The sequence below is a fragment of the Myotis yumanensis genome, unplaced genomic scaffold, assembly GCF_028538775.1.
Source record: "Myotis yumanensis isolate MYYU_CA2020_CCGP unplaced genomic scaffold, mMyoYum1.0.hap1 SCAF_19, whole genome shotgun sequence".
Classification (NCBI taxonomy): domain Eukaryota; kingdom Metazoa; phylum Chordata; class Mammalia; order Chiroptera; family Vespertilionidae; genus Myotis; species Myotis yumanensis.
Window position 1 is genome coordinate 8,989,575 of NW_027223770.1, and position 21,869 is coordinate 9,011,443.

At 53.5% G+C, this 21,869-nt stretch overlaps 2 protein-coding genes across 5 annotated transcripts in view; both read right to left on the reverse strand.

Annotated features, from left to right (window-relative positions):
• Positions 1-537: 537 nt before the first annotated feature.
• OAS1 (2'-5'-oligoadenylate synthetase 1) lies at positions 538-7,505 on the reverse strand. Its single transcript, XM_070399439.1, has 6 exons — positions 7,207-7,505; positions 5,702-5,987; positions 4,382-4,566; positions 2,964-3,196; positions 2,022-2,175; positions 538-880 (listed from the first exon to the last, which is right to left on the reverse strand). The coding sequence occupies exons 1-6, from the start codon at positions 7,402-7,404 to the stop codon at positions 875-877; spliced, it is 1,062 nt and encodes a 353-aa protein (XP_070255540.1). The 5' UTR covers positions 7,405-7,505; the 3' UTR covers positions 538-874.
• A 3,587-nt stretch (positions 7,506-11,092) lies between these two features.
• RPH3A (rabphilin 3A) overlaps positions 11,093-21,869 on the reverse strand; it is a 144,576-nt gene continuing 133,799 nt past the window's right edge. For all 4 annotated transcript variants that reach the window (XM_070399828.1, XM_070399830.1, XM_070399831.1 and 1 more), the window contains 5 exons: positions 21,078-21,134; positions 20,218-20,372; positions 17,006-17,087; positions 13,967-14,063; positions 11,093-12,947 (listed from right to left, as the gene is read on the reverse strand). In XM_070399828.1, coding sequence (XP_070255929.1) covers positions 12,817-12,947; positions 13,967-14,063; positions 17,006-17,087; positions 20,218-20,372; positions 21,078-21,134 — 522 coding nt within the window. In that variant the 3' untranslated portion in view covers positions 11,093-12,816. The remainder of the gene's footprint in view (positions 12,948-13,966; positions 14,064-17,005; positions 17,088-20,217; positions 20,373-21,077; positions 21,135-21,869) is intronic.

Here is a 21,869-nt window from a genome sequence, read left to right on the forward strand (position 1 = left end):
TGGGGAGTAGGACCCCGTTAAAAAGACACTACATACCCAGGGAGACAGGCAGAGCCAGAGGAAGGGCTGAGGAGACAGGCCCCCGATTTTACCAGGTGGGAGGGGGAGACTGTGGGAGTGTTGTTGTTTATTTCAAGTGATTTATTTTGTGAATGTTAAAGACAATGACTAAATATTGTCACGAAGGAAGACGTTTATACTCACAGATCCCTAGAAACAGGGGGTAGGGTCCCACACAGGGCCACACGGGGAAGCACTGGGGTTGAGCCACAGGGAGTGAGGGGGAACATGGGCGAGAACCTTTACTATAGCCCCGGCTGGTGTGGCTCAGTAGATAGAGCCTCAGCCCTCAGACTGAAAGGTCCCGGGTTCAATTCCGGCCAAGGGCACGTACTTCAGTTGCAGGCTCCAGCCTGGCCCTGGTCGGGGCGCATCTGGGAGGCAACCAGTCAATGTGTCTCTCTCACATCGATATTTCTCATTGTCTCTCCCCTCCCTTCCATGGTCTCTAAAAATCAGTGGAAAAATATCTGTGGATGAGGATTGACCAAAAAAAGAACCTTTATTATAGTTCCCACGGGAAAGGCAAGTGGGGTAAGCAGGCCTAGGATGGGCCAGTGCGAAGAATTCCAGTGGGCTCTGGAGTGTGGGGCCGTGCCCAGTCGTCTCGGACCTGCCCTGGGTGAGTGGGAGTCTGGGCTCTGATTGGCTGGTTTGCATCTGAAAGGTGAGTGTGTGTGCTCTGTTCTCTTCCGCCCGGGGAGGGGCACTCTGCCTGGTAAATGCCGGTGTGAAAGGACCCAGGGCGCTGTACACCATCGGGGAGCTGATGTGTCTTGAGAGCAGATGTTACCCAGGCATCTCCGCTGCCTCCTTAGGCCTGTAAAGAGGAAAGTACACGATCACGTTGCAGCACCGGTGCCCACCTTGGCTTTGCGGTGGCTCCGTGACATGCCACTCGGCTCCTCAAGGAAAGAGGAGCAGGTCCCGGGTGCGTCAGGGGGGCTGTCAGCAACGGACTTCAGTGATCGGCCCCTTTAGGGCTGCCTGGGCTGCAGAGAGCCCCTGGCTTAAGGCCACGCCCCGTCCTCAGTTGCCCCATTTAGGAACTCATCCAGGCCCAGGGCGGGTATAACGGCCTGACCCCCTCAGACTGCAGGAGGCCAACTCCCAAGGCCATTGGAGCTCCAGGGCTCCCGGGGCTGGGGGTGGGGGACGGGGGGCTGACACTGTGGCCGGGCTGCATCCCAGCTGGACTCTCCCCGTGCCCACACCTGCTCCTTCCCCTCCGTTCCACGGGTGTCTGTTCCTCACACCACACCCCCTCTCGGCGTCTGCTTCCTGGGAACCCCCATGACATCACCAATCCCCTGGCGTGAGAAAGACCCTGGCCCTGGGAGTGGAAAGATCCCAGTTCAGGAGTGTCTGCCCCTACTAGCTGCTCTGAGTCTCCGTTTGTCAGGTGCTGGGGGGCTGGGGGATGGGCAGGGGGAGAGGCAGGCTGTTTACACAGCGGAATCGGCACCAGCCTTGGACTCCACAGGTTTGAGTCCCAGCTCTGCCGCTCCCTCGCTGAAGGCTGTGAGCAACGGCACCACCCCTCTGAGCCTCCTCCTCTCATCCCTGAGACGAGAGCGGAAAACCTACCTCATCGGGTGCTGCGAGGATCGATGAGTGAATAAAATAATGTGTGTTAAAGGGCTTAGGACAGAAGCTGAGCGCCAGGCCAACATTCCATGAACAGTGGTTGCTATGTTTGTTATCGTTAGAAGAGTGAGACTACTGGAGTGGTTAAGAAAGTGACCTTCGGCCAAGGCAGCCCGAGTTAAAGAATGAACTTTGAACAAAGGGCGTGGACATTCTAGGAACCCGCTGAGTGGAGTCAACATGATTATAAAGTTACTGTAAAATCGGGAGCTCAGCCTGAAGCTATATGAACATGAGAGGCAATTTCTTTGGAAACATGGGTCCCCAAGCTGTGTGGAGGTGGGGGGACGACAGGGAGGGAGCAGGGGTCTCACCTTTATGTTCCAGGAGCCCACTGGAGACCCATCTCCTTTGCGAAAGCATGGGTACGTCATCCAGAGCCTAGCCTCTCTCGCCAGCGGCTCCCAGCGTTCTGGCTTTTCACCAGCGACGTTTCCTGTAGGGTCCGCTGGGTCCAGAATCACAGGCCTGAGGAGCAACATTGAGAGAGGGACAGCTGAGGAGCTGGGCTGGGTCTCCAGAGTCTAGATGCTCCTGTAATTGCAAAACACCTGGGGCAGGTGGGACGGGGTGGGGTGGGGGTAGGAGGAAGGGCCCAGCAGGGCGCTGCTTCCTGGGACTCATCCTGAGTGTCCTGGAGAACAGCAGACCCAGGAAAAGGAGCCTTGCTCTTGGGCCTTACAGACCTGAGTTGGAATGCCACCGGTGCCCTTGATTCGTGGTGTGCCCGTGGGAAGGTCACGGGAGCTCTCTAAGCCTCGGTTTCCTCATCTGTGAAATGGGGCGAGCTGAACATGCCCACCTCCAAGGATGTGAAATGCTCCGCACAGTACGTGGGACACAACCTAACGAGGGCCCACCCACATCAATCCTCATGATAATTCGTTTTCCTGTTCGAGTGTGTGAGCCCCACAGCAGGCTTTACACCCCGGGGAACAGTGATTGGATTGCTGGGGCTGTTGCTGTCTCCGCCCACATCTCAGCTATTGCGCTCATTTCCTGTGAAGGGTCACACAAGCTCCTCGCCTCTCAGAACCTCCGTGTCCTCATCTTCTAGTTACTAGTATAGGCGGGAGCACAGTGCCCGCCTCACAGGGCTGCCTGTTGTCTGATCAGATGGCAGTAAGGGGCCCGGCACTGGGACGGGCAGCAGCAGATGACCAACAGACATGGAGCCTCCCCGTCCTCATTTCCCAGGCACCAGAGCTGAGCCCGGGTCCATGGGTGCGGGGAGGGGCCCTGTGGGGACAGAGTACCTGGGTTTCTGGAGCTGCCTCCGCAGGTATGGACCAATCACAGAATGTGAACTGTCGTAATACTGTGTCCAGTGGATGCAAAGCTGCCGGTAGTTCATGACTAGCTCCAAGACCGTCTGAAATCCCTGCGCTGTGATGAAGTCCGTTTCCCGGCCTGCACGCTCCCAAGCGTAGACCGTCAGGAGCTCCAGGGCGTACTGAGGCGGCAGGGACTGTCCAAGCTTCTCCTTACACTGAGGGGGGAAAAAAGCCAGAAAAATGGGCTTGCCCAGCCCTGTGGCCGCCTGCTTTTGTAAATAGCGTTTTCTCTTGGCGCAAAGTCACGCTCATTCATGCACGTATCGTCTGTGGCTTCCACGCTCCAAAGACAGCGTTGAGTAGCTAAGACGGAGACCGTGGCCCTGACCCAGTGTCTAAAATATTTACTACCTCGTCATTTATGAAAAGAGTTCGCTGGCCCTGGTTAGGGTTGGGGCTCTGGATTCTGATTGAATCCTGGCTCCAACCTCGCCTGATTCTGGGCAGACGACTCTTTTTTTTCTTCTTTCTTTTAAATATGTTCTTATTGGTTCTTAGGGAGAGAGGAAGGGAGGAGAGAGAGAGATAGGAACATCGGTGAGAAAGAACCCACACCCAGGCATGTGCCCTGACGGCCATGGAACTGGTGACCTCCTGGTGCCAGGTCCATGCTCAACCACTGGGCCACACCGGCCGGGCTGGGCAGACCACTCTGGAAGCCTCACTTTTCTCATTTACCAAGTGAATGGTAATAATAGCATCTACCTCAAAAGGATATTATGAGCCTGGCAGGTGTGGCTCAGTGGTTGAGCATCGACCTACCAACCAGGAGGTCACGGTTTGATTCCTGGTCAGAGCACATGCCCTGCTTGCAGGCTTGATCCCCAGTGGGGGGCGTTCAGGAGGCAGCCGATCAATGATTCTCTCTCATCATTGATGTTTCTATCTCTCTCTCCTCTCCCTTCCTCTCTGAAATAAATAAAAGTAATAAAAAAGGATATTATGAAAATTAATTCAGAGGAAGCACTTTCAGCACTTCCTAAGTGCCTTCTAGAAGCAAACAAAATTCCCTCTGCAGGAAGATATATGATCCAAATCCCCAAATTATCTCTCAAATAATCTCAAGTACTACGAGGAGCATAGAAATAGCCAGGCACACAATGAAACGGCACCAACAGGAAAAAAAAAAAAAAAGAGATCAAATAGTAATAAATTCCTGAAGCTCTAAATATTGCAGTCAATTACTGGCGTGAAAAGAACTGGGAACACTCTATCCAAAGGAAGAGAAGCAGAGCGTAAGCAAGGCGGGCCTAGAAGCCATGCCCCTCTTCCTCTCATCTCTCCCTCCATGTTCCCCTCCCCCACCCCTCCCTCCTCCTGGAGTCTGGACAGGACCCCACCTTTTGGTACCAGTGCTTGACCAGGCGGATGAGGCTCTTGAGCTTGGCCGGGCGCTGCTTCAGGAAGGCCCGCTGCAGCTCCGTGAAGCAGGGGGAGAACTCGCCCTCCCTCCCCAGTCTCTCGCACTCGTGGATGAGCCTGACATAGACGTCGGGGTCAGGTCTGTAGGACTCCGTCACATGACCTGTTAGGAACAAATCCATAACTTTAAGACGTCAGCTCTTCCCTGAGGTTCTTTCCGTCGCCCTGGGTGACAAGCTCGCCGGCGTGGATACAGGGAAAGGGCCATTTCCAGCCCCATTCTCCCATCCGCTGCCAGCACCCAGTCCACACCATGAAGGTTACAGGCTTCTGCAGGATCCGCTGTCCCGGCTGCTTTCTCCGTCACTTCCTGCTGGTCCTCTCCTCTCCTTTCATCCTCAGCGTCCTGCATTTCCCCCACTACACTCAGGTCTCCTCTAACCTCCGGGCCTTTGCCTGTGCTGTGCCCTCTGCCTGGCATGCCCTTCCTCCCTTCTCTCTCTCTTTTAGGGCCACTGTACCCCAGCCGCCAACACAGGACATGGCAACCAGGGGACACTGCCAAACTTTTTTCATTTTGTGGCGTTTTTCTCGAGAGTCCCTTAGGCCAAAAGAAATCCCTATCAGTTCTGTGTATTAAGTAGATCCGTTCCCACAACTTAATAGTAGCAGTTTGCACAGTGTCCGACAGATGTCGCTGTGTTTCCCTCAGCAATTTAAAATCTAAACCATTCCTACACACACCCCTGTGAGCCAGTTCACTGGAGTTTCCTGGGGTGCCTGGGTGCACAGTTGGGGAACTCCCATTTGTGAACACCTACTATGTGCCAGGCCCTGTGTAAGAGCTTAATGTAGATGCTCATTTAATACTTTAAAATAAGCATGGTTTTACAGTTTTTCTCATGTGGGGATTGAGCCTCCTCCGAGAAGGTGTACTTCCCTGCCCACCTGTACATCACCCATAGATTCCCAGTCCTCAGCGTAAGTGTGATGAGGCTTCCTCATGTTTTGGGTCAAAGATGAAATTAACATGCCAGATCCATGCTTCTTCATTTTTAGAAAGATAAAATACTAAGAAATGCCTTGCCCCCAAATCGTGCCAATTTGCTGTTTAATGTCACTCCTGAGGCTGGTCAGACCTTCTTCCTTCTTGCCCCGGGAGGGAACCGAAGATCTTTTCCCCGTTTTAAAGGGATGCCCTGCTTTGGGAAGACTAACTGTGAACGATTATGAACCGAGAGAGAAAGAAGCCCGGTCATAGGACAGAGGCCGACATCGCTTGTGTCAGGGGCACTCACCTAGGACATCATAGGCAGGCAGCACATCAAACTCCACCTCCGCCTGGGAAGACTGGCTCTTGAGCGTGAAGCTCAGTGCGCGGGGGTTCCGAAATTTAGGTTGGACCTCGAATTTCACGGTAAACCTTCTCTCTTGCTGACATGCTTCCAGCTGTGTTCTGATTTCCTGGATGAACTCTCCCCGGCGCTCAAACTGCTCCTGAAAACTTATGAGGAGGCTGAGGAAGACGACGAGGTCGGCGTCAGACCGGTCTTTGAGAGCGGTGCCTTTGCCCGAGGAGCCGCCCTGGAACAGAGAGGAGGAGGAGGAGGAGAACTGGCGTTTCTTGAGAAGAGCCTCCCTACATAAAAGGACGAGCCCATCGCTAACATTCTTGGGCATCGCCCGTCTTACCTCCTACGATGCTCCCAAGGACTTGGCTATTTAGGCGTTATTATTATTAATAGTTCCCATCTCACAGGTGGGAAAACAGATGCTCAGAGAGATTACCTATGGGCCCAAGCCACCGCTGACAGGTGGCAGAGACGCAGTTCAAGGCCCAGCTGCCTTGTTCTAGAAGCTGTGGTCTTCACTCCCTGGCTTTGACTGTCTTACGTCATTATATGCTGTAGCCTGGCCCATGCTGGGTGGTTTACTGAATCTGCACAGCCCGGTAACGTATTGGGACGTGTGGATGAGGAAACGGAGGAACAGAGAGGCTACTGCCTTGCTCAAGGTTTTACAGCCAACAGGGGCTACCTTCCTTGTGCAATTATTATTAAATTCATTGGGGGTGACGTGGGTTAATATAACATCACATACGTTTCAGGTGTGCAACTGTGTAATACATCTGCATACGCGATTGTGTGCTCACCAGCCAAGACCGGTCTCCTAGTGTCACATTGTGTTTGAACCCTTTTATCCTCTTCATTCTCTCCCCCCGCCCCACACACCCCACCCCACCTGATCTCCATTCACCTAGTAACCAGCAACCTGTCAAAATTTAGACCCTGCATCAATGGTGAGTCCTCAGCCTGGCCATTAATTAGCAGATTGTGGATCAGAGCTGGGCCTCTGCTTCCCTATCTCCGAAATGGTCATGGCTTAGGACGGTGGTTCATGAACTTCATTGGGGCATTTGTTAAAAAATTACAGAGTCTGGCCCGGCCGGCGTGGCTCAGTGATTGAGCATCGGCCTATGAACCAGGAGGTCCCGGTTGGATCCCCAGTCTGGGCACATGACAGGTTGTGGGCTCGATTCCCGGTAGGGAGTGTGCAGGAGGCAGCCGATCAATGATTCTCTCTCATCACTGATGTTTCTCTCTCTCTCTCCCTCCCTCCCTCTCCCTGCCTCTCTGAAATCAATAAAAATATATTTATTAAATACATTGCAGAATCTATTTTCACAAACTGTGGTTATACTTTTGGTAGGGATCAACTGGAAACCAGCAGCCCCAGATCTCGTTCTCTGTGGAAACTCCTGCCCGTTCAACCACCCCCTCCCCGGTCTGGCCGGTGGGCTCACCTTTACAACCTTCGACACCCGGACTCTATCTCGGAGGAAACACCTCTCCTTCAGGAAGCTGCAGATGATGTCAATGGCTTCCCTGACCTGCGTTCGGAAAGCAGTGTCTGGCAGGAGGTGGTGTTCGATGAACCTGTCCAGATCCTTGGCTGGGATCACTTGGAGATCCGTGGCTACGATCGCTTGGAGTGCCCACATTGTGATGCTGGGCAGGGACAGGAAGAGCCAGGGGCTGAAGGAAACCTCCGGCGTCTCTCTCTTCTGTGGCCCAGGTCTGAGCTGCCCTGGGTTTCCTTTCTCTTCTGTCACCCAGGTCTGAGCTGCCCTGGGTTTCGTTTCCTGGGAAGGGAGGAGCTACGCCCTTGCCTCTTATCAGATGACTCACTCCTGGGATCCCAGAGGCCTCCCCCACATTCTGCAACTGACCTCTGCGTTTAAGAGTTGTCTGTCTTCGGACTGTACTCTGAAAACACTGTTTTTTAACCCCCATTAGTACCTCACCCGATAGAAACCAGGATCCCAAACCAATTTCTGGTTTTCTTCTTCCTAGTTTTTATTTTGTTTTGTTTTGTTATTGTTGCTGACCATTGTTTTATAGTCTCCTGTGATTAGTATGTGCGTATGGCCAAAGGGAAAAAGTCAGAAAACTCAGGAAGCATAAAACCCTATTCATAACCCCAAACCTCAACAACGACCGTTGGAACATGTTGGTGGCCGGTGCGCCACCCGGTCAGCGCACACGCCAGGTTGCAGGTTTGATCCCCGGTCAAGGTGCATACGGGAGGCAACCGATCGCTGTTTCTCTCTCACTTCGATGTTTCTCTTTCTCTCCCTTCCGCTGCCTCTAAAATCAATAAACATAACTTTGGGTGGGGATTTAAAAAAAATTCCCTCTAATCACTGATTCCATTGCATGCCACACTTTTAATTGTTGTTTCTTTATTGTCAGTCCGTGCAAACTATTTTTAAATTTCTCTCGAGGATTCTTTGACTCATGTGTTAGTGAAAAGTGTGTTAGTCTTCAAATATTTTTGGAATTTTCCAGATAGCCTCCTATTATTGATAGAGTGTTTAATTCCATCGTGGCAGAGAGCATACTTTGATGAGATGCATCCTTTTCAATGTGTTAAGGTGTGTTTTCTGGGGAATGTTGCATGTGAGCTTGAGGAGAATGTGTATTCTGTTATTGTTGGATGACGTCGTGTATAGAGATGCCCGTTAGCTATCTTTCTTAATTACCCTTCTCTTCACCAGCTCCTCAGGTAACTGGCACTCCCCATTCCTGTGCACTATGTGGACTTTTGCTTAAAGCAAAATGTAACTAGGAAGGGGTGGGTGTCATTCTACACAACACTCGCATTGCCCACCAGTTGGGTCGTATGTATATCAAAGATTTCGTTTGCTCCCAAATGCCTTTATGGCAAAAGTACTTGTTCATGAAATGCATACTTTGGGCTAAATCTACATATAAACAGATCCAGCATGAGTTCGGAAGAAATCTGTCCTTAGGAAACCAGCATTGTATTCTTTGGGAAAACGTAATAAAAGCATGTTTCACAAAACATTGCCTAGAATTAGGGAAGCGTGAGTCGTAAGAATTACAACTGTAAAAGGCTGAGGAAATAAGTGGAAGAATACAGAATTACGCCCTCATGCTTTCGCAAGTGGCTGTAAGTTCGTGTTCCCTTTAAAGAAACAGGAACAGGAAATTATAGATGGCGCTTTCTTGTGTGTTTCGTACAAGACAGACCGCACAGGACTCCACTCCAGGGGCCTGCCCTCAGCAAAAAGGTCTAGGTCGGGCATGGGGAACGGCCGGCCCGCGGGCCAGATAAGGCCCTGGAAATCATTCAGTCTGGCCTGGCCAAGGCATTAGGGGTGAGTTCATTAAATGTTTGACCACATACAGCAGGCTAGCTTTTAAGTTGATAATTTTGTATGGCCCTTCAATGATGTTATAAATACCCAAATGGCCCTTGGAGGAAAGAAGGTTCCCCACCCCTGGTCTAGGCCTTTCTTGAATGACTGGGACATTGAAGGCCCATGTGTGGGCCCTGGCAGCCAAGTGAGAGGATGATGATACTCTGATGTCCTACCTATGGAGTTGAAGACCCACAGGGGGAAGTGACTTGCTCAAGGTCATGCAGCAGTACTGGGCCAGGGCCGAGCGAAATATCCCTAGGGCTGGGCTGTATTGTTGAACTTCATTAGGCCAATGTCCCTGGCAGATCTGAGTGGAGGAGGGACCAGAATACTGACCGTTTAATCCACTTGCCCGTGGGCCCAGCTTATACGGCTTCCACCAGGAACCACGGCCCTTTGATGCCCTCCCCCTTCCCGGGCCTCACCTGTGTCAGCCCTGATGGGAGACCAGAGCTTGGCAACTTAGTCTCACCTCTTTGAAGTATTTACGATTGTCCCCATTTTCCAGGTGAGGAAACTGAGACTCCACAGCTAGAAAGTGGCGGCCAGGATCTGAACGCTGGACTTGAACGAGCGAAAAAGCTGCTGTGGTTTTTGGTCAGGTGCTTTCTACCACATCATGTTGCCTCTGTTTTGTTTCAATGGGGGGGTTGGGGGGGGCGGGCGGGGAGATGATTAGCCAAGTCAGGTGTACCGGTATTTATGAGAACTTTCCTTGCGTGTCTTTCTCCGTTTCTTTGGGATGTCCCATGTCTAGAGAAGGAAATTAGGTTTCTTTTCAACTGCCCATGACGGAGTGGTGGCGGCTGCCTGGATTGCTGTGTTAAGAAGGATTCAGAGGCTGCCAGGAGGCTCTGTGGGAATGATGCCATATCGATTAGTGATGTCTGCCATGAGCAGAGGGAGAGAGTGGCAACAAGTGTCCCCTGCCATCCCCGGGAGGCCGGGATGGCTGTAATCCGCACCTCTCTCCACCTGGTGGCCGCTAGCTGAGTTGCAGAAAAAAACCAACAGGATGTTAGGGCAGTGGTTTGCCAAGTCACGATGGAGGTGGAAACAGACATCAACCAGGAAATATTTTAACCCACGGCAAGTGGATGAAACAGTCAGTATTCTGGTGGGCAGAGCTGGGGTAGACTGAAAAAAGAAATCTCCCCAGTGAACCTGTTATGCCGACTTCTGCCCCAACCCTGGGGACCTCCCTGTTGGGGCACAAGACAAGGAACTTGTTTCGAACTCGGCCTGGAAAAGGCCCAGCTCCTGCCGGATGGAATTAACGGTTCCTTCTGGGAGGAAACCAACATTGATACCTTTTCCCGAGCACCTTGGGGACAGGTTACAGTGGGATTGGGGATCCGGCTGGAAAGTTCGTTACCTACTCAGCTCACTTTCGGGACGTGGAGAACCTCGAGGGAGGGGCCATCGTGAAGGCTGCTTGCGGGATGGGGTGGAAGGTGCTGGAATACAAAGGAGGTACTCGGTGATCTCATCGGTGTCAATCAACCTGCCAAGAGCAGCCCACAGGCCGTCCCCGATCTAGCTCCCTCCCCAGACTGGTCCTCCTCTGGGCTTTGGGTTATTCACCAGTCCGGTGAGTGAGCTGACAGCTTTCACGTTATCTGAGCCCACAACCACGTGGGCCTTCCCCCCAAGGCTGGGGTGGTAGGGAGGAGCTGAGGATGCTGCCTGCCTGGTGGGTGGGCACCAGCACAGAGTCCTCTTCTAAGAGGCCGTGGGGTGAGATGAGTGGCCTGGAGCCTACCTGCGCAAGCTGACATCCACCAGGAAGCAAGCTCCAGGTGGGCGGAGACCACGCCTTCCTTGCTGGCCGCCGTGTCCCCAGTGGCTGGAACGTAGTAGATGCTCATGAAACACTGGCTATCCAGGCAGTGGCGTGTGTCCCGGTGGGGAGAAAGAACCCCGGGAACCAGAAAGGAAGAACGCAGGCCACGGTGTTCCCGGATATTCCTACTTTATTTTTGGCTACATCATCACAAAGAAAGGCGGTGGGCGGAGCTGGGGTTCTGCATGCACCGGAGGGCGGAGGGCGTGTGTGTACTCGAGGCGGGGTAGGGGGGGGCGTGCGCCTGGACTGCGGGCACTGGGAGCTCGCCACATGCTGGTTCCAGCGCCAGTACCCACGCCAGGCTTGGGCGACGCAGCCAGCATGCTTTCTCCTAAGGGCCAGCCGTGGGGCCGCGGAGGGTCAGGGGGCCGACGGCAGCCAGGAAGCTGTTGGCCATTTCGGGGCGGGCGGGGAACGTGGTGTTTAGGACTGAACGTTTAGAAATTGGTGGCTCTCAGTGAATTGTGCAGAGAGCTGGGGGTGGAGAGCCTGGCGGGGGAAGGTGAAAAGGCGTGTTTCCAGGAAGTGAGCGTTTGCGCGTCCATCTCAGGTCAGGGTGGGCTGCTGGACAGGGGGCGATCCTCACAGGGGCAGGCGCCGTGGGAATGGGAAGAACCAAGGCTTTCCACAGGCAGTGCAGACTGCCCGAACCCAGCCTTGGATGCGTGATGTTTGTCCGCGCTGCCTTCTTCTCCTTTGGAAAGCAACTTTTTTAAAGAGCAAGGCTGGATGATCCCGACGGAACAAAAGCCTTTGGCACCGGCACCTGTCACACTACAGTTTCAGATCCATGATGACAGTGGTGTATTCCTCCCGCACACTTGGAGGGTGCGAGGGACAGAGACAGACAGACAGAGACAGACAGATTCGGGGCGATTCTGGGTGAGACACAGGCGCGAGAGTCAAAGCAGCCGAGTCAGAGTGTCAGGGACAGGGGTCGTAGGTCCACTGAACGGAGAGCAGAGGGAGGAGGAGCCCGATGCGGCTTCGGCGAGATCCTCCTCTCCCCACTGGCCCAGAGCTCTGGCTTCCAGGCGCCTTCTGCGCCCGCCCCGGGAGGCCAGGGGCTGGGAAAGCCCTGCTCGGGCGCCTACACAGCCTGTGGGCTGCTGCCTGCATCTGGGCAGGGCCAGCAGCCGGCCCTCCGCCCGAGGCCGCCTGGCAGTGCCCAAGGGGAAGTGGGCATCCGAGGAAGCAAGGGGCTACGTGGAAGCTCAGGTTTTGCCCGATGGCTGGTCTGGCAGGTGAGAGGAGGTGAGGGGGAGACACTGTGTTAGGATATTTTTTTGCTTTTGCTATTGAACCCCTTAGAGAGAGAGGGGGGAGAAGGGGAAAGAGACGGGGGTGGAGAGGGACAGAAAGCTGGGAGCCTGGACGCTCTATGTCTACCCCGATTCAGGGTCCCCACAGCCTTGTCCGGTGCTGACCGCTGAGGGGACACACAGACGCGATGCAGGAAACGGGAGTGGACGTGCCCGCCTGCTCAAGGCCAGGAGGGCTAAAACGTCTGTAATTACCCAAACTGGGAGGTTGTTAAAGGAACAACCTCCTCATAAGGATCTCCCATCCCTGTCCCGACTGCTCCATCCTGGCGGGACCGGAGCGGGGCTGTGCTCAGAGCCCGCCTCGCAGCCTCACAGGAGCATCGCGGGGGGAGGAGGAGGTCTTTGGCGGCAATGCCCAAGGTGAGGGGGACCCCAAAAGCAGGTTCAGGGAGGGCGGCAGGGGAAGGGCAGGGGCGTACAGGAGAGAGACCAGAGTGCAGTGGGCCGCTGGGGCCGGCTGGGGTGGGGGGACCTGGGCAGGGGGCAGGGCACGGAGCCAGGGAGCCGGGCGCCATCCTAATCGCTGGGCACGTGGTTCTCATTCTGGAGCTGGTGCCAGCGCTCAATCTTCTTGTCCTTGTTCTTGAGACACTCGTACCAGTGTTTCAAGCGCTCTCCCTTGGCCGAGATCCCCAGCTGGCAGCCTCCTGGGTGACAGGGCGGACAGGGACAGGGGTCAGAGTGGAGGGACACAGGGGACTCGCATTCTGGACCCAAACGTCCAGTTGGGGGAAAACTGCCACCAAGCAGCGAGCCCCTCCGGCGCCCGGGCATCCGCGCTCTGAGGGTGGAGGTTACAGTGTTGTGACTCCTGGCCTCTCTGCCCGCAGGCCAGCTGCTCGCGAACCGGCCGTGGCTCCCTACTGAGGCACCGCGCTGTCTGTTTGTACAGACCGGCCACAGATCCCTACACCCACAGCAACCGACCTCCCGCTCCTTGTGGGAACTCATCATCTGTCTCCAAAGAGTTCCGTTCATCACCCTGCTCCACCTGCCGCCACGCCTCTGCCCAAGCTGTGTTGGCCTGGAGGTCCTTCCTCGCTCCATCTTTTTTTTAAAAAATGTTTTTATTGATTTCTTTGTAGAGAGAGAGGAAGGGAGAGGGAGAGAGGGATAGAACATCAAGAGGAGAGAGAAACATCAGGGGTTGGCTGCCTCCTACACGCCCCCTACTGGGGATCGAGCCCACAACCCGAGCATGTGCTCTGACTGGGAATCAAACTGGCGACCTGTTGGCTCATGGGTTGATGGTCAACCACTGAGCCACACCGGCTGGGCTCCCCATCCATGTTTAGTGACCGTCCTTCCTCATTGTTTGGAGGCCGACTGGGAAAACCAGAGCCTTCATCCTGGACTCGCGCATAGATTAGGGAGACATCCTTTGCACCCCATTTCCTGCAGAGCCACAGGCCCCGTGCTCTGTGATTTAACCATTCCGCCGGAGGCGATCCGTTCGGCAAAGAACCAATCATGACCCAATCTTCCCAACTTCGTAAGCTCGCTCCTCTAACAGCTTCTCAAACTGGACCCAAGGAGGGACCATGGTTTCTGACTCAGTGTTTGGATGATGTGGTTGCCAAAAAAAGAAAGACTCTCACCACCCCCCTCCCCCCACAGCCCTGGGAGGACAGAGGGCAGGTTTTTGAGGGGAGCTGGGAGCACTCACCAATGTAATCGTTGGACTTGCCGATGTCATAGTCCCAGACCGAGATGTCCAGCGACTTCTTCGCCAGGTCGCTGTGTTTGATGTCATAGAAGAACTCCTGGAGGCAAGAGAGGAGGGCGGGTGTTTGAGCTAAGAGGCCAAGTCCGAGGGGTTCACAGACCAAGGGAGGCCCTGGAAGTAGGCGTTCCGGGAACAAGGGGGCCCTCCCACTCTGAGCCTCTATTCCAGGCCTGACAATCCCTTTTCTTTCTTGCTTTTTTAAAAATCCTCAACTGAGGATTCTCTTTCCATTGATTTCCAGATAGAGTGGAAGGGCAGGAGGGGGGGGGGGGAGAGAGAGAAAGAGAAAGAGCGAGCGAGAGAGAGACAGAGACATTTATGTGCCTCCCAAATGCACCCCTACAGGGGCTGCAACCAAGGTACGTGCCTTTGACCAGGAATCGAACCCATGACCCTTCAGTGTGCGGGCCGATGCTCCAACCACTGAGCCAAACCAGCCAGGGCCTGACAATCACTTTTCAACAAATATTTTCCATAACAAATCCCTCGAGCCCTGTAAATCTCTTTTCAGTGACTGTTTGGAACTGGGAAGGCAGGTGGAGTTTGCTAGAGAGCTGCTCCTGGCCGAGTTTCCGCTCGGTAGGTTTCCCTGGCCGCCATCAGTTAGAGATTCAAGGTAGCTGAGGGGACGGAGGCTGACATAGCAACAGGTGCTTATGTTTCCAGGGTTTTAAAAAATGAAAATGAATATTCATTAGAATATTATATGAAATATTCATGTATTATGCTATATGACATATAATATGAATATACCATATTGTGGCTTTCTTTTCCCATTTTATAGAACACATGGCAAAAACCAATTTCCCATGCTAGCAAATATTTTTCTGCATCACCATTTAAAAAAATATGTTTAATTGATTTTTTTTTTTTTTTAGTGAGAGAGGAAGGAAGAGGGAGAGGGAGAAACATAAATCGGCTGCCTCCTGCATGCCCCCCTCCTGGGGATTGACAGGTGACCTGTGGGCGCATGGGACGAGGCTCAACCAACTGAGCCACACCGGCCAGGGAGGCATCACCATTTCAATGGCTTCATTTAATGGCTGTGTGGCTGTACCGTCGCCTAATGCCAGATGGTCAAGCAGTTAGGTTGTTTCCAATTTTTCATGATCATTAATAGTTTGATGAAAGGCACCCTTGTAGCTAAACCATGCGTACGCCCATGATGACGTATCCGGATATTCCAAGAAGTGTTTTTCTGAGTTTGTAAAAGTGTAAGATAGAGAACAGTGGATATATACTGCAATACCATTGGTGCCCAATAAGAATGTCAGCCACACATATATCTGCTGTATCTATACTGATGTCTGTGTATACACACACACACATATTCATCTATCTATCTGTCTATTAGAATCTATTTATCTATCTAGTCTCCTGGAAATAGATAATACCGTTGCTTCAGAAGAAAAGAAGTGGGTTCTAGTAGAGGCTGGAGGAGGAGGGGGTTTTGATCAGATGCCTTCTATGACTTTTGGAATTTTTGAATGTGACTATATTCCCCATCCCCCAGATAAATGGAACTTAAATGTAAAAATCGAAGGCTTTTGCAGGATTTTGACAAACTTCCCTTTGGAAGCGGGACGCTGGCTTCCCCGCCCAGCGTCTGCCTCTCCCCACATGTGCACCCACGCCGGGCACCGCACTTCCAACAGCTGTGTGCCCGTTTGTTATCAGAGATGGGGTCTGGTCTTGATGTGCTTCCTCTGTTGCTAATGAGCTGATTGGCGGTTTGGATTTCTTACTTTGTGACCTGCTCAGATTTCAGGAGAGGGGAGGGCAGGACAGCAGTAGTTGGCTCTTTGCTCACAATTCACGAATCAGAGTCAGGGAATCAGGGGGCCCTCTGAAGGAGGGACCTGGGGCAGGACGGGCTGCGCTCACTGGCCAGGGGTTGCTCTGGACTCAGTTTCCCCAGAACACTCCCCACGCATGTGCCGATGGGCATGCGTTTTAAAAAAATGAAATGACACAAAACACACTGTGTTGTAGCTTCCCTTTCCCACTTTGCACCATTTGGTGAAAAGCAATGTGGCTGACTGGCCCAACATCAGATCATTATATTCATCAGGTATTTCTGGACCCTTCGTGTCTGACAGGCTTGTCAACAGGTCAGTGAAACCCAGAGGGACAGCATAAGACAAAGGGGTGCATAGACCTGGGAGCAGAGAGGAAGCCTATCTCTGGGGGATCACACACTGAGTCTTGAGGGATGACTAGGAGTTCGCCAGAGAGGAGAGGAGGGAGAGGGAAGTCTCAGAAGAGGGAACGGCAGATGCAAATGGCTGAGGGTGAGCCAGGGACCTGCAGGAATTTAGTGTGACTTGGGGAGGGGGGTTGTGTGCCGGGGCAGGGGTGGGCTGTGAGTTTGAAAGGGCTTGACTGTCGTGCTAAGAAGTTAGGGAGTCATTGTTGGGTTATTTACTGCAAGCAAGGGGGTGACACATTCAGATGCGCGTTTTACAAAGCTCAATGCCTATGTGGAGGTGACGTGAGTCTACCGCAAGGGTCCAAGCGTGCCGTGCCAGGGTCGCAGGCAAGGCAGCGGCAGTGAGAACACGGAGGAAGGAGCCATTCACTGAGTATCTAAACTGCGGCTTGATGCACCGGATGGATGTGGGGAGGGAGGGAGCGGGCATCGCCAGCTGGGTGGATGGTAAAGGGTGTCACTGTTCTAATGTACCTCCTCAGATTTCAGCATTGCAGCCTGTTAGAACTGGTGAAGTTATGAGAGGTGATTTTATTCAATCTCTCTTCTAACTCAACTTCCTGCCTATGACATGCCTAATCGATAGGTTTTTGTCTCAGGCTTGATTCCTTCCAGGGACAAGAAACTCACTACCTCTCCTTGGGATGATTCAAGCTGATTTATGAGAGAAAGCACTTTCTTGATGTGCCTGAGAGCATTCTAGTAGGGAGTTCGTTCCATTCTCACACAGTTAAGATTCCACAGCATGACAAAAACTGGGGCAGCCTTACCTCATTAAATTCAGGATTCAAGGTTTTCCTCTTAATTTGAGTCTTGTGTTTGGCCTTCTTTCCCATGTCTGGTTTCAGCCAGCTGAGAGGAGACACGAGAGGCTGTTGTGAGTGAAGTCCAATGAATAAGAATAGCCCCTTGGTGACCCCAAAGGCTCCTTCTGGTGTTAGGGGAATAACTGAGGAACAGACCGGAAAGCGAATCCACATTAACGATGCCCAGTGTGCATTAGAGCTACTTGATGTCAGGCGCTGACGGCCCTAAGCACCTGAGGTGCACTTACCCCTCAACAAACCCTGGACGGTAGAACTACAACCACCCATTTTACCCACAAGGAAACTGAGGGTTCAGAGAAGTTGGGACAGCTGCCTCAGGTCACACAGCAGGGACTGAGCCCAGCTGTTGCATCTGGAGTCTGTGCTCTTAGCCAGAACTTGCTCTCAAAGGATCAAATTGAGACCCTGATGCTGTGCCTGGCATTTTACCATCCATCACCCCTAGGTTGGCCCCAACTCCCGGGGAGACGCCATGTGTGTAGACAAAAGGGAGAAGCTGCAAATCTAATTACTGTCACTCCTCTGCTCAAAACTATTTAATGGCTTCCCTTTGTCCTGGCGTAAAGTTCGAAAATCTCTGATGTGGCCTTCAGAGCCTGAGAGGTTGGGTCCCTACTCTAGCCCAGCCAAATCTCACCCATGCTCTTCGACCCACTTCCCACTCACTCCTTCCTACCCCAGGACCTTTGCACATACTGTTTCCTCCGTTTGGAAGGCTCTTCCCTAGTGTAGACACAATGCCTGGCACATAGTTGGTGCACAATCAATAGTTTCTGGGGGAATAAATAAAATGGGCTAAAAACTCCAAAGAGTTATGACAGTTGGGTTCTTATTCAAGTTCTCGCTAACTGTGCAATTTTGAGCCTGAGCGTAACTTCAACGTGCCTCAGTTTCCCAGCCACTAGAGAGGGCAAACATTTCTTTCTCCCTTACCAAACTGTTTTTGAGGGTACTTTCCAAGAGGAGAAACAGATGGGGAATTGAAAGGTACCAAATGCTGGAAAAAATAAAGGGCGATTCTGACTTTCGAAATCTTTATTTGATCCTAAACGGATTCACGGTCTGTTTCCCTTCCCACAACAGCCGCCAGGTCAGCTGCTTCAGTGGGGTCTCAGCGACCCCTTCAGGTGGGATTGGGTGGGTGGGAGAAGGGCCGGTGGGGAGAATTATTTAAGAAAACCAACTTGCACATGGCTGGGATTTAATGGAGAGCAGGGCAGCAGCCCATGAGTTAACTTTACCGGACCATACGAGAAAATAAAACCAAATTACTCCTGGAGATCAAATTCATTCCTGACCTGTGTGTTCTTTTGTTAACTAAATCCTCATTCGAAGGAAATCTGAAGCAAAGCCCACGCTGGCCTGGTTTTCCACCGAGGGCTTAAGGGAAGTGCTCCTCTCTGTGCTCGGAGGCCGTGGGGTCAGAAGCGCCTCCCAGGCTGGAGAGAACGTTAATAAATATTCGTTGCCTTGAGTAAGAATAACGATGGTCGTTGTTTAGAACCACAATGACAGGCCTTTATTGAGCACTTATTATACACCAGACCCCACGTAAATGCACCTCGTGGGTCTCCAGCTGCAGGGGTGGAACTGCCTGACAAGCGGCAGGGCTCTGATTCCCCACTCTGTTCTCACGTGGCCATGCTTCCCGTGGCTGCTCTCAGCCACATCGGTTTCTGAGAGATGCAGGGTTCCTTTGGAGGGCGACTTCGTGCTTCTGGATTCCTCGTCACCTGGTTGAAACTTCCTCAGACGGCCCTGCAGTCTAAGACTCTTCCTGACTCCCCACCCCCCCTCCCCGCCGACAGGGAGCAGACCGTATCCAGGCCTGTCGTCTCCACAGCCCTCCTCCAGCTCCCTCTCAATTTCCCTTCACACGCGTTCTCCCCAACAAATCTCATGCACATTTCATCCTATCTTGGCTCCTGCTTCTAGGAAAATAGGACCTAATGCACACTCTTATCCTTCCCATTTTACAGATGAGGACATGAGGCCCAGAGATGTCAAGGCATGAGCCCGCGGTCACACAGTTAGAGACCATTGAAGACTACTGGGCCTGGGATTCCAGCTCAGGCAGTCGAGATCCAGAGCCCGGGCTCTCAACCACATCCATGCAGATACGTACTTTGCCTCCAGGAGACAAGGCAGAATCCTATTCGAGTAGCTCAACAGTTCTGTACCAGGCACAATTCTAATTGCTTTATCATTTGGCCTTATGTTCATTCTTGGAAAGAACTGGAACTATTGTCTCCATCTTCCAATGAAGAATCTGAGCCTCAGAGAGGTTCAGTAACTTGCTTATAGTCACACAGCCAGCAGCTTCCAGAGATGGGGGAGGGTTGAACCCCATGTCTGATTCAAGGGCAGCTATGAGAATGTGCCTGGGGGACCTCCAACTACAAGGGGCATAACCCACCCAGGCCCCAGCTGCGGTGCTTGGAAATCCATGCCATGTTTGTGCCAAGGCCATGCCCCCAGCTGACAACCGGATGTGGTGGGGGCACTATGGCAAGCCCACTCTTAGGTGACATGGGGCCTCAGGACTCCCCGACGGCCTTGCTGAACTTGTGTCTAGGAAGCTTCCGCTCACCCCTCCTCGCTAGGGTCAGCTCCTAACAGCTCTGCATGTCCCCCAACTCTCCCTGCCTCCCCTCACACAGCATTCCCTTTCATGAAATCCTCGTCTGTGTAATCCCACTGTGGCATTTTCTCAGAGGACCCTGACTAACAGATGACAACATCTCTTTTTCCCCCCGCGAGTGAGATCACGGGAATCACCCCAAAGTCTAAGGTCTTTTATTTGAGCATTTCCAGACCGAATCTGGAAAAGGCCAGATTGCTTATCTGATGCTGGGGCTGGAGGTGTGTGTTGCTAGTTCGGGGGTACAAATGGGGTGACTGTGACTTGCCACAGGAGGGGACAGAGTCACAGACTTCTCATATGGGCGAGTGACGCCCCAGTGTGACTGTGGGGGACTCCAGCCTCGCACATTAGCCAGTCACGGTCATCTGTCTCACTGTGTGGCCTTGGGCAGGTCCATTTCCCTCTCTGGGCCTCAGCGTACAATGGTCTTGGGGAAGCTCTCTGGCTCCCCATTTGCAAGGATCTAGAGCCCCCTCTGGGGCCCACTCACAGTCCCCAGGCATTGACTCACAGCTTGACGAATGGATCTGAGTAGCCATTGGCGTCCATGGCGGCCAGGTGCACGCAACGTATGATGCCCACGATGAGGCCGCCCTGCTGCGTGCTGTACATGAGGGACACCAGGATCTTGCCGCGCTCCTCTATGTCGCCAATGCGCTCCACCTGCTGCAATAGGAGAAGAGGGCGCGTGAGCCCCCAGGGGAGCGGGCCAGGCACCTGGATGGGAGCCTTAGGGCAGGGCCCTGGGAAGTGGGAGAAGCTGGGCCAGCGCTAGTGCCGTCAGCACCATGGACAGCGGAGCCCCGCCTCCAGGGAGGGGCGGATGCTGAAGGCCAAGGGGACTGGTCTGGGCACAGGTCAGTGGTTTTACTTCAACCGCAAGCTAAACCCGTGTCATGGGTAGACTTTGATCCTGGTCAGTGACTGCCCTGACTCTTACCCAGGACTGAGCCTTGACCCTGGCCTTGCCTGATCCCCGATAGAACCCGTCTTCTCACAAATGTGGTCCCTGGGGTTGCACAGAGACCTAGCCTGAGGGCACGGGCACCCAGAGCTCAAAGAGCCTCCGGTCCGTCCCCACAGAGGGAGGTGGCATCGCTCCCGTCCTGCAGGAGCACCGCAGGGCCTCTGCCCATGAGGCCGAGAACTCAAGGGTGTCCCTGGTGGGAGAGGATGGGGCTTCCCCGGCCTCGGGCTCCAGGTGTGAAAGCATCCACCTGGTCTCATGTCCTAACACCATGGGCAAGGCAGTTCTCACTCGAACCAACGGGCAGGGGGGTTTGGGAGAAAGAGTAGGGGTGGGGCCGGGGAGGGAAAGAAGAGGGAGGGGCCAGCCCCCGATTGGGGCTTCAATGTCCACTGAGTGCTCACCTCCTCCTCATAGAGGGCCATGCCTCGGGCGGAGCCGGTGGTCCCCGCACGCTTCATCTGAGAGGAAACAGAAAGGAAATAGAACATCGTCCATGGGGCTCACCTCTCTACACAGAAAGGACCAGATGCTCCTCCCCCTCCATTAGCATCCGGAGCCACGAGGACAGGATTTCCGAGCTTCTGTGGCATCCAGCTTTCCCCCTTTTAGCTAAAAGCTGCATAACACGAACCACTGGCAGACGGTGTTAGTGCCTGTGATGCAGGTTGTACTCATAGCCCCATTTTACAGATGAGGACACTGAGGGTCAGAGTGGTTAAGCCACTTGCCCAAGGTCACCCAGCCAAGAAGTGGCAGAGCGCCCCATGCATAAAACCGACAGGATTTGATCTGCTCTGGTGGTGGCGGCACAGGGGTCTTGGGGTTGGGCCACCAGGTGCTTCTTCCCCTGCAGCTCCCAAGGTCCTTTTGGGGGACTCTAAGGCCCTCGGGAACACAGTGTGAAAACAGCTGGTTAACCTCCCCACTTTAGAGATGAGGAAAACTGAGGCCCAGGGGGGAGGAAGGGACAGCGCTGATGTGGCCCCTGCCCTTGGTGGGGCTACGGGGAAAGGTGGTGGTGGGAGAACCAAGGGCACAGAGCGAAAGATGATGACCAGTCTGGGGCCACTGCGGCCTCTGTCGGTCCAGCCAGTAGGGCCGGCTGTGCCCCTCACAGCAAGACGGGCAGACCCAAGAGCTGGCGACTCAGGCAGCAGCCTGGCCACTGTCCTGGCCACCTGGACTCATTGAGT